Source organism: Sminthopsis crassicaudata, chromosome 2 (assembly GCF_048593235.1).
Source record: "Sminthopsis crassicaudata isolate SCR6 chromosome 2, ASM4859323v1, whole genome shotgun sequence".
In the NCBI taxonomy this organism is placed as follows: Eukaryota; Metazoa; Chordata; class Mammalia; order Dasyuromorphia; family Dasyuridae; genus Sminthopsis; species Sminthopsis crassicaudata.
Genome location: NC_133618.1, coordinates 49617877 through 49629911, shown reverse-complemented (window position 1 = coordinate 49629911; position 12035 = coordinate 49617877). Strand labels below are relative to the sequence as shown.

At 45.5% G+C, this 12035-nt stretch overlaps 1 protein-coding gene across 13 annotated transcripts in view; it reads right to left on the bottom strand.

The window, feature by feature from the left end:
• CBFA2T3 (CBFA2/RUNX1 partner transcriptional co-repressor 3) overlaps positions 1-12035 on the bottom strand; it is a 192039-nt gene that overhangs the window by 2976 nt on the left and 177028 nt on the right. For all 13 annotated transcript variants that reach the window (XM_074286193.1, XM_074286194.1, XM_074286184.1 and 10 more), the window contains 6 exons: positions 10304-10485; positions 8240-8490; positions 6291-6376; positions 4792-4990; positions 4165-4233; positions 1727-1917 (listed from right to left, as the gene is read on the bottom strand). In XM_074286193.1, the coding sequence (XP_074142294.1) occupies positions 1727-1917; positions 4165-4233; positions 4792-4990; positions 6291-6376; positions 8240-8490; positions 10304-10485 (978 nt within the window). The remainder of the gene's footprint in view (positions 1-1726; positions 1918-4164; positions 4234-4791; positions 4991-6290; positions 6377-8239; positions 8491-10303; positions 10486-12035) is intronic.

Sequence of the window (12035 nt, the reverse complement as noted above, 5' to 3'; positions counted from 1 at the left end):
TCTCTTCTCTTTCTATCAGTTTTCTCATGAGGCAAGGTCGGATGACCTCCACATTTATGGTTCCCTGACCGTGAGGGTCTCTCCGAGCTGAAAGGTTTTGTTTCTATGAACCAAGAGAAGGGATTTCCCTTCTTACTCTTTCATTGACGGCCGGGGGAAGGCCGAACCCGGGGCCTGAAAAGATCTGTGGCTTTCATAGATTGCTGTTTTACTAAGTATTGGGCTTGACTGTCCCAATATGATTGGGTAATGAAGAGGCAAGAAATTATGGAAGGCTCAGTGGCCGGCTAACTGTCTTAAGCTACCCTAACGTCTCTCCTAGTGAGCTGTCCTAACTGGGAGATCTTTGGGAATCATTTCAAGGAGTTAACAGCCATTTCCAGACACTCCCAGGGGCTGGAGCTGGGGCTAGGCCAGAGGTATCTAAGAATGCCAGACTCCTGACTGGCCAGAACCAGATAAAAATGTAACTGGGAAATGGCTAACAAAATAAAAAATTACCATGAAACACAGAGGATGGTACATTTTATAATTAAGTCAGTATGCTGTGCACAGGAATCCTTATGTATGGATTTTGTTGTTCGGTTCCTTTTAGTCATGAATGACTCTATGATCCCATGTGGGATTTTCTTGGCAAAGATACTAGACTGGTTTGCCATTTTCTTCTCTAGCTCATTTTATAGATGAGGAAACTGAGGCGAATAAAGTTAAGTGACTTGCCCGGGGTTACATAGCTAATAAGTATATATTTCTAACTCCAGGCCAAGCACTCTATCTCCTGCATCACCTAGCTAACCCTATATAGGGATTAATGACGCCCTTTTCTATTTGAGTCGGACACCCATGCTCGAGGCTGTATGTACTGGGGTTCTTCAGGGAAGGCAGTTTCTCAAAGAGTTTGGGGAGAGCCAGAGCATAGGACATAAAGAGGGGGGAAGAATAATGATGTGGGGGGAGGGACTCTAGAGAATAGACTCATTCAGTTGGAAAAGCCATTGTTATTTCAACTCTCCCAAAGCCTTCAGAACTATATCAACCCTTCTAGGCAGAGGAGAATCTGTTTCTAAAGAGTTCTCTCCTGCCCATCCTCCAAAGAAGGGAGGCTCCATAAGGAAAATTCAAAATGGCGCTCATGGGAAGGGACTTCTGAGCCATATAGTCCAAACCACATATTTTACACCTCAAGACTGAGGCTCAGAGGGGTATCATGAAGTGATTAGCCCAAGTTTCCACAAGGAGAAAGTATAAGAGGTGAATTTGAATCCAGATCCTTCAGAGAGTGATTGGGGGTGGAATAAGGGACACCCTGAGCTAGATGGCGATACCCTGCAGAATCAGGAACTCTATCTACCATCGCTCCCCTGTCAGGAAAGGGAGAGGGAAAAACCCTTCTCCAGACACTTCAAGCTTTTCCTCTGATTTCTTCTTTAACAAACCAGAAAGAAGGCAATTCCCATTAATCCACAAAGTGTGTCTATGGGCACTCACTTTATTAGCTTTGCCAAGCCTCTGCTTGTAGACAGCAAGGCAAAAAGAGACAGAAAGGGATGACCAGCTCTCCACGTAGTCAAGAGAAGGGAAGAAGGAGGATGAGAAAGGACAGAACCCATGTCCCCATGTCTGCTGCTGAACAGGACCGTGGGTGGGGATGGACTGTGGCTGCCGTGGTCAGGAGGGCAGAAGGAGCGGGGGGCGATCTGGGGGAAGAAGGATGTGGACGGCCTACCTCGCTGGAGTCTTCCTGCTGATTGACGACAGTCAGGGCGTCCTCGGAGGCCTGCCGCTTGGCCTCTGCCAGGGCCCGCTCCATCTTTGCTCTCTCGGTTGTGATGAGCTCGTGGGCTTTGCGTTCTGCGTCCGACACGGCCTTCTGCAGCTCTGACATCGCCTGGCGCTTTACCTCATTTACAGCTTCCTCTGAAAGGCAGCGTGAGGGAGTCAGACATCCGGGCTGGGTAGGACTCCAGGGATGATCACCAATTAAAGGACCTTGGAGGAGACCCCCTCACTTTACAATTGAAGAAACTGGGACCCGGAAAGGGATGTGTCCAAGATCATACAAAACATGGGCATTAGAGGCAGAATTTGAATCTAGGTCCTCTTGGAACAGCTAGAAGGTGTAGTGGATAGAATGCTGGCCTGATTCAGATACTTATTAGCTGTGTGATTCTGGGCAAATCGTATAGCCTCTGTCTGCCTCAGTTTCCTCATCTTTAAAATGGGGATAATACAATACCTAATTCACAGGGTTGTGAAGATCAAATGAGATAATTTATCAGGTGTTTAGCATAGTGCCTGGCACATAGTAGTTGTTTTATAAACATGAGCTATTCTTCTTCTTGATTCAAAACAGTCTTTTCCTATCTTATTTCATGCACATGGAAATACATAATTATGAATGCACACATATAACTGCAAGCGTAGATAGGGGCTAATTTGAAGGCTTGTGTGTGTGTATTAAGCACTTTACAAATATTATCTAATCCTCCTAAGAACCCTGGGAGATAAATGATATTATTCTTAATCCCTTTTTACAATTGAGGAAACTGAGGCAGAGAGTGCTTAAGTGACTTGCCCAGAGCTGTACAGTCAGTGTCTGAGGTGGAATCTGAACCTAGGTCTTCCTGATCCAGGTCCAATGCCATATTCACTCTGAAATGTTTCCTAAGACAGGCTGGGATCCCTCAAACCTATTCTCCAACCCACAGCGATTGCAGGCTTCTGGACGAGCCCCATCACTCATTCCGGTTGGGCAGCTGTTTCATGGTGTCTGTACATGCTCTGGCTCACGTTATGGCACCGTGACTAAATTAGCAGGTTCCAGGGACAACAGACAACAATAGCAAGGCCCTTTGGAAAAAACACATCTTTCAATAGGACAGCTTATCCCTGGAGATGAAAAGCTTGGTCTCCTGAAAGAGACCAGAGCTGCAAGACTAGAGGTGTGAGTCTGAATTTGCAAGTTAATTCAGAGCCATTTTCTCCATTTCTTTGATGAGAAGGTGGAAGCACATGATGTGCAAGATCCCTTCCAGGTCAAACATCTTTGAGGGGCCATACATACCAAGACCAGCTCGGGGATCTCATAAAACAAAGAGTTATTGGGGGGGGGGGAGGGAGACATGTGGTAGGGAAAATCCTATAGAGAGACCTGAAATCTCTAAACTTGGGTGTCTTGAGTTTAAAAAGTAGTATCATGTGATCAACTCTGATGCATGTGGCTCTTTTCAACAATGAGGTGATTTGGGCCAGTTCCAATGACCTCTGATGGAGAGAGCCATCTGCACCCAGAGAGAGGACTGTGGGAACTAAATGTGTATCACAACATAGCATTCTCACCTTTTTGTTGTTGTTTGCTTGCTTTTTTCCTTTCTCATTTTTTCCCCTTTTTGATCTGATTTTTCTTGTGCAGCATGTGAAAATATGTATAGAAGAACTGCACATGTTTAACCTACATTAGATTACTTGCTGTCTAGGGGAAGGGATGGAGAAAAATTTGGAACACAAGGTTTTGCAGGGGTGAATATTGAAAACTATCTTTGCATGTATTTTGAATATAAGAAGCTGTTATAAAAAATAGCATCATGGGAAGGAACTGTAGAGATAATTTAGAGGCATAGTACCATAGCAAAAATGGTAAACTTGGCATCAGAAGACCTGCTTTTAAATCCCACCGAGGGTAGTCACACAACCACCAATAAGTCATTTAACAACTCTCAGAGCTTTAGTTTCCCATTTATAAAATGGAGATAAAAATTAAAATGGGATAATTCGATGTCATAAAGTCATTGTTGTGAGGAAACCATGCTTCAAATTTATTAGTCCTTTAGAAATGGCAGTTATTTATTTTAAAAAGCCCAACCACTAATTTTAAAGATGACGAGACTGTGGCTAAGAAAGGGGAAATGATTCACTACAAACCAGAGTTATGATTGGATCCAGAGCCCTCGACTCCAAATCCAGTGTTCCATCTACCATAGGACATTGCTGGTAGCTTTATTTAAGTGATACATTAATAGTCCATTGCTCCTGGCTAGTCGCATGAGTACATGAGTGTGTATGTATACGTGTGTCTCCCAGGTGTAGACTTGACCTGCTCCTTACTCTCACTGCTGGGGGTGACAAAACAAGGGCTCCCCTCACATTTCTCTCTTTAACACTCACCAGCTTTTCTCCAGATTTCTTCTGGCATATAACCGGATAGAGGCCGGGGTACAAATTCCCGGTGACTTTCTAAAAAAAAAAAAAAAAAAAAGAGGATGAAAAATGATCAGTTTTGAAGATTTAAAGCAGTAAGTTCACAAGCCTCAAGTAGGCACACTGGTTCCCCTCAGGAGGGGAATGTGCCAGTTATAGTGACTGGGTCTTGGTGCCCAGTGGTACTGTTGCCTTTGAGCTGACTCAGACTCAGGCTGGAAAAGGTTTCCCAGGGCTGGGCTCTGGGCATTGGTGGCCCATGGCAGAATCTTGTTCCTGATCAGCATTTTCTGTGCAGGTCTGTGGCTGGACGCTGGCCCAGATCAGCACGGTCCTTGCACAGACCAGAATTACTTAGAATCATGAAATCACAGAATTTAGATTGCAGGAGAACCAGGAGGGACCTAAGGAATTGGTTAGACCCCTATAGGAATCTCCATGCCCCAAGCTTCCAACAGCAACCAAGATGGCAGCAGGGAGGTGTGGGTGTGGAGTTTTCTGCTCATTTTGGGGGAGTTCAGGTAAGTCCCTTTTAGGGTCCTGGAGGAACTTGGACCCTCCCCTCTCTGCCCCGGCCCAGCCCAGTGTCAGTACCTAACTGGGGACCCTCTGAGTTGGAGGAGCTATTGTGTGGGCGGGATGGGGCGGAGATGGAGCCCTTCTTCATGTCTTCGGCGTCGCTATAGCGCCGGATCCAGTGGTTGAGCTCCTCCCGGTCTGCCTCCTGGCATCGGCGCAGCACTGTGAGGGAGCGCCGCGTCTTCTCCACCATATCCATGATACAGTTCAGGAGCTGTAGGGGGACAGAAGATACAGAGATGAGCTGCAGGAAAGGGTGATCCATTTACTCTTTCCACTTAAAGATGGTGAATGCTTAACACAGCTGCTTGAGAAGCTAAGGTCATAATTCAGTTCTCATGGAAGCAAACTGACTTTGCTCATGTGATCAATGAGGATGGTGCTGGTTAATGTTCAACAATCAGCCCTTAGGAGGGAATATCCACTAACATTTAACATTCAGCTCCTAGGAAAAATGTGTGAGTGATACATTTTTAAGTTTGATATTTATTAACATTTTCTTCAGCATTTTAAGTCTATGCAACTAAAAAAATAGTAAATTGAATTCCTGATATGTAGCATTTGCCAATTTCTGAAAATGTAACTATTGACTTTCTCGAGCCAGCATGAGATGGCTCCAGCATCCTTGTGGCTGGAAAGAGCCTTCAATATCATCTGGTTAAGCCCCTTTACTTTACAGATGAAAATGACCTATGAAAAAAGATAATTAAAAAAAAATAAACAAAGAAAAATTGGGGCAGCTGGATAGAGCACCAGCCCCAAAGTCAAGAGGACCTGAGTTCAAATCTAAGTGTGTGAGCTCAGACACTTAACACTTCCTAGCTGTGTGACCCTGGGCAAGTCACTTAAATCCAACTGCCTCAGCAAAAAATAAAGAAACCAAGAAAAAAGATAATTCAGGAAGCTACTCCTCTTTCACAAAAGTAGTCTTTGTGGCAAGGGCTAGATGAGTAAGTAAGAAAATATCTGTACTACTAGTGACTCGAATCTTAGTTTTATCTTCTGTGAAAAGGGGACACTGCTTTCCCCTCATCTCACAATCTTTCACTCCAGAGTAGCAGGACAATGGTAACAAAAGAGAATGCACTGTTTTCAGTTCTTTTTGTATCCTCCCCTTAGAATGCCCAAGCCAGGATGGCATCCATAACTGGCCTTAATAAATGATGCTGACTGGCTGGTCGGGCCAGGGTGGATCCAAGCCCTACAGAGTTATGGATGAAGTTTTTAAAACTCTCAAGTCTTGGGCAGGGAATCTGATACATAGGTTGGACCCAAGGAACCACAAGGGGACCTCAGAGATCCTGGAAGGTGGCAACTGGCTATATGGCCCAGGAACATGTGTGTGCACTGCACGCACCCCCACGTAGAGAAGCCCACCACCAACCTACAAGGCGGCACCAGCTATTTCCTTTTGGCACTAGACAGGCTGGTGCATCCTTACATGGGACCGTCCCTCCAGATGCACGTTTCATGCCCAAAACCACCCAAGGCCTCCACATTTTGGGGTTACCTACATTGTTGAGGTGCTTCCACTCCTCTGCCCACTCTCTGTCTGTGAGCCTGTGGTCAATTACTTCTTCTTGCCGGGAGCCATGGACAGCTGGGAGAGAGGGAAAGACAGTATTGATAACAGAGCTCTAGGGGAAAGGATCCTGCCGAATCCCATCCATCCTGCCAGACTCCTCTGCTGAGATCTAAAGCAACTCTTGGATCCTGCCCGTCTCCTGGTCTAAAATCTTCAGTGCCTCTCCTTCCTCTCCCTCCTCCTCCAACTCTTCCTCCCCTTCTACTTCTCTTCCTTTTCTTCCTCTTTCCTCTCCTTCTCTTCCTTCTGCCCCCCCTTTCCTCTCTCCTTTCTTTTCCTCCTCTCCTTTTTCTTCTTCATCTTCCCTGTCCTTCTCCCCTCTTCTCATTCTCTCCTCTTCCATTTTCTCCTTCTCCCCCTTCTCCTCTTTCTTCTTCCCTTTCTCTTCTTTTCCTTTTCTTCTCTTCCTTCTCCCCTCCTCTTTTCCTCCTTCCCTTTCTCTTCTCCTCCACTTTTCTCTCCTTTCTCTTCTTCCTCCTCTTTTCTCTCCTTTTCCCTGTCTTCCCCCTTTCCCTGGTCCCTTGGATGATGTCTTTCCCAAAGCAAGCACTCAGTATCAGATGGATTGTTGCTCACTTGGCCAGAGTGAGAAGAAGGACCCACTCACCCCACACCTTCTTAGGGCCCATCAGGTTTCCCTGGGCTCCCTTATTTGTGACTCACCCTCTTGCAGATTGGGGGAGGGGAGTGAGGAGGAGCGGAGGTGGAGCTCCCTAAGTTGGGCCAGGCCACCCTGTCCTACTTTATATGTCACCAGGAACTTGAGCCAACATTTCAACCAAAATAGTGGCTGGAATCTGGAGGGACAGCTGGCATTTATTTTTGCATTAGCAGGAGCTGGTGGGAATTAGCACCTGCCTGACCCTGGGATTCAAGGAGCCAGACGCCATCACCTGCTGCCCAAGAAGGAGGACAGCCAGCCAGCAGCCCTGTCTGGGGGAGGGGGAAAATGCTGATCTTTCCTGGGGGTGAGTGTCCAGCCACTCCCCCCATCTAGTCCCTCTTTTATTCCACGACCCCTCGGTACCAGCAGGTACTCACTGGATAATCCTTGGTAGTATTGGAAATTTTATTTTAATATAGATAAAAAAATTGATCAAGCTTTAATCCACTATGTGGATAAATCATGAGGTACTCCTCCCCAATGAGACTTTCATATTTTTGTTGGGGGGGGACTTGGTCTGTCTTCCATGTTTGGGGGAGCCCTCTGGAATACCTAGCATGGGGCTCTGTTTGAAGAAGATGAAGAACAAGGGACAGACCAGCATTGCCTCCCTGTAATGTAGCAGGATGTCCTTAAAGGTTCTAGGCTCAGGCAGCGGGTGAATTCTTCAAACCTCACATGTTGCTCACCCACACCATGTCCAGGCTGTGTGCCGTGTCCGGAGGTGTATGGGGCTCGCGCTGGCCCCGTCCCAGGCCCTGGACACTCTAGGTGCCCAGTGTCCCTGACATGACCACATGCTTTGCAATATATAGCTCGGGGTTTAGGAGGGGGAATATGGGGAGGAATGTGGGACACTGGGAAAAGGTATTTTCTGAGCTCTTCCTCTCATGGGGCTGCAGTCCCAATTCTAGTCCTAAGGGATTCTCTTTATTAGAGGAGGTGGAAGGCTGGCAGGTCTCCCACTCATATACACTTGTTAGGGCTCAGAGACACTATACCCCTGGGCACTCACAAACGTGGATCCAGTCTTACTTCTCATGCAAAGGCCAATGCCCAACACTGAAGTCTTTCCTTTAAGCCCCCCAACAACTTCTCCCTCCTGCCCTTTTTTGGGTGCTTTCTATTCTGTGTACCCCACAGGGCCTCCCTCAACCCCAACTCAAACCCCTAACTCTGGCCCAGGATAAGGAGGGTGCTTGGGGTTTGCTCACCAACTTGCCGATGGCGCTCCCGCAGCTCTCGGGGGTCAGGGGGCCGGTATGTGTCCCTGTAGTGGTGGGCCACGGCCATGTCCTCGAGGCGGTAGTGCTGAGGTGGGGGAGGTGTGGGGTGGGGCAGCCCATTGGGTTGATGGCTCAGCCCATTGTTGGGGCTGTACCTCTGGGCAGGGCTCAGGGTGCATGGCCGTTTGCTGAGGTGTTCGGGGTGCAGTGGGTCTCGGTCTAACCCATTCTCTTTGGTCCTGGCCCGGTGTGATTGGAGACAAATAGAGAGAGAGACAGAGGCCAAGATGGCAGAAGCAAAGACAGGAACAAGTAGATGCAGGCCAAGAAAAGCAGTATGAAGGAGAAATGAGAAAAAGAAACAAGGAAGGAGGAAGAAAGGGGAGGAGAACAAGGAAAAAGAAAGAGAAGGAGAAAAGGGAGATAGAGAAGGACAAGAAGAGAGGGAGGAGAAAGAGAAAAGAATGAGAAGAAAGTGGAGGAAGAAGATGAGGAGGAGAAAAAGAGAGAAGAGGAGAAAAAGAAGAAAGAGAAGCACAAGAAGAGGGAGAAGTAGAAAAAGAGAAGAGAAGAAAAAGGAGATGGAGGAGAAAAAGGAGAAAAGAAGGTAGAGGAGTAGAGTTGAAGAAGAATAAAAGGAGGAGGAGAAAAGAAAAAAAGAAGATAGAAGAGAGAGGAAGAGGAGGAGAGAAGAAGAGAAGTAGGAAGGGAGGGAAGGAAGAAGGATGAGAGAGAAAGAGAGAGAGAGAGAAGAGACAGGAGAGAAGAGAGAGAAAGAGAGATGAATCATGGTCCTGAGCAAACCAGCCCAGCAACTCTGATCTGTACCCAAGGCAAGATCAATGGCATGCCAGCCTCAGCCCTGATTTCTAGAGATTGGGTTTATGAGATACAGATCTTAAATAAAGAAGTATGCCTGCCCCCCCCCCCCATCAGAGGGAGTCTGGCTGCCATCTTTAACCAGAAACCCTCCTTCGAGCCACAGTGTGTGCTACTGGGGACAGCTACCTCTGTGAACTGCAGAGAGGGCTTAGGTCCCAGTGACCCTCCTCTGACTCTCCACCACTCAGCCCTCAGGCAGGGGGTCCTCAGGCTCAGAGTCCTTGGAAGGCCTGGGAATCCCCTCCACCCTGACCCTCTGGCATTCACCATCCTGGGTATAACATCCTTAACACCTGGAGGCTGACCTGACTAACAGTCCTGCTAGAAACATCCTTTTCTCCACTTTCCATCATTTATCCTTAATTGATCATATGCCTTTTGAGAGGACTCTTTGGGGGAGGGAAAAGAAAGGGTCTTTTAAATTAAGTTTTAAGTTTAAACTATCTGTTATATAAGGCAGAACTTTCAAAAAAATAAGAATTAATCTGGGAGAAACTTTAGGGATTATGCAGTCTAATTTTTCCATTTCACAAATGAGGAAACTGAGGTCCTGTGAAGTGACTTGCCTGAAGTCACACAGCTAGTAAATGGCTGAATTAGAATTTGAACTAAGGGCTTTTGTGTTCAACTTAAATCAGATTGTCCTTGTGCTCTCTGGCACGTAAAAGACTAATCGATCCATTTTAGAATTCATTTGTCCGTTACCATAACTAGTCAGAGATAAATTGCAATCTGGAAAGGTAGGGCTAACAATAGTCAACATTAATATAGTGTTATTTATGTGCCAGGCACTTGGCTAAAGGTTTTACAAATATCTCATTTGGACCTCACAGCAATGGAAGCCGAGGGACAGAGGTGAAGGGACTTGATTTCTGACTCCAGGCCCAGCATCTCTCCACTATTCTACCTTCCTGTCTCTAGGTCATAGATTTAGGCTGGAACAGACCTGGGGTCTGACGGCTTCAATTTACAGATGAAGGAACCAAGAGCAGGGAAGTTAAGTGACTAGCAAACAAACAACAAAGGCGAGACCGGAAAGAAACTCTTTCCACTGAACCGCACTGCCTCCTCCCTTGAGCTAAAATGTCGAGTTGAGTGGGAGTAATAACTGACATCCCCCTCTCCTAGTCCTCCCTGTCTTTCAGAGTTACAGAGGGATGCCTTCCTTACCTGTCTGGTGTCCTCCTCTTGCCATTCTCATTGACTTCCAGGAGAAGCTCGGAGGAGTCGATAGGAGAAGAAGCGTTGGCATCTAGAAGGAGCTGCTCATGTTGGGCCAGGTACTGGGCTGGGGTCTGCTTGGCCAAGCGGGCACAGTGCAGGAGCTCCCGTTGCAGTAAGGGCAGGTTTGCCTGTGGAAGAGAAGAGGCTGTAACTCCCTGATGGGGAGGGGAGGAGAGGGCCATCTAGTTCTCTCTACAGCCCTCAGTTTCCTTTTCTGTTTCCTTTCCTCTCCCAGCTCTCCATCTAGCACTCTTGAGAACCTCTCTGCTACACATCATGCTTTGGTTTTCCCAGAGAAGTTGATAATGATGATGGTGAGTATTATTATTACTACCATGACTCTTATTATTACTACTACTACAACCCCACCAGTACCACTACTGCTCTTCATGTTACTACCATTACTACCACTACTATTATTACCACTACCGCCACTGCTATTACTACTACTATTATTACTGCTACCACCACCACTATAATTACTATTACTACTATCCCACCAGTACCACTACTGCTCTTCATGTTACTACCATTACTACCACTACTATTATTACTACTACCACCACTACCATTACTCCTACTACTATTACTATAATTACTGCTATTGGTACTATTACTGCTACTACCACTACTACTACCACCACCACTATTATATTATTATTATTACTACTACCCCACCAATACCACCACTATTCTTCATATTACTATTACTACCACTACTATTATTACCACTACCGCCACTGCTATTACTACTACTATTATTACTGCTACCACCACCACTATAATTACTATTACTACTATCCCACCAGTACCACCACTGCTCTTCATATTATTACGATTACTACTACTACCACTACTACTACGACCACCACCAAACATTTATATAGCATTTGCTTTGTGCCAAGTACTGTATAATTACTTCATTTGATTCTCATAACAACCCTGTGAAGTAGGTGCTATTGCTATCCCCATTTGACAGAGTCCCAGAGAAACCTCCTTTCACTCTTTACCTCCAATCTCCATGCCTTTGCTTACATTATTTCTCTACATCTCATTTTATGACTTATCAAAATCCTTACTACTCTTTAATCAAATTTATAATTTATTATATTAAATTAATTATAATTTAATAATTTAAAGTTATTATATGCCTATGTGCATTATGGATATAAAAGAGGTAAAAGGCCCATGTCAAATCCCACTTCATCCAAGAAGCTTCTTTCAAGACAACGCTGTATCTATAAACTTCTGGGCTGCTCTGTGCTGCTTTTAATAATGATATAATAATAGCTGACATTTCTATACTGCTTTAAGAGTTGCCAATTTTTTGAATTTATACATTTATTTACAAATTATGTATGTATGTATGTATGTATATATATTACACACACACACACACACACACACACACACACACACACATATATATATTCTCTAATCTGATTCTCATAAAAACTCTAAGGTACAATACTAAGATAGCATAGTTCTAGAACTCTAGCCTTCAAGTTACTTCCTGGTCATTCTATTGTTCAGTTGTTTCTGACTCCATGGAGGGTTTTCCTGGTAAGGATAGTAGAGTGCTTTACCATTTCCCTTCTCCAGCTCATTTTACAGATGAGGAAACTGAGGCAAATGGGGTGCAGTGACATCTCACTGTATCTGAGGGTCAGATTTGAAC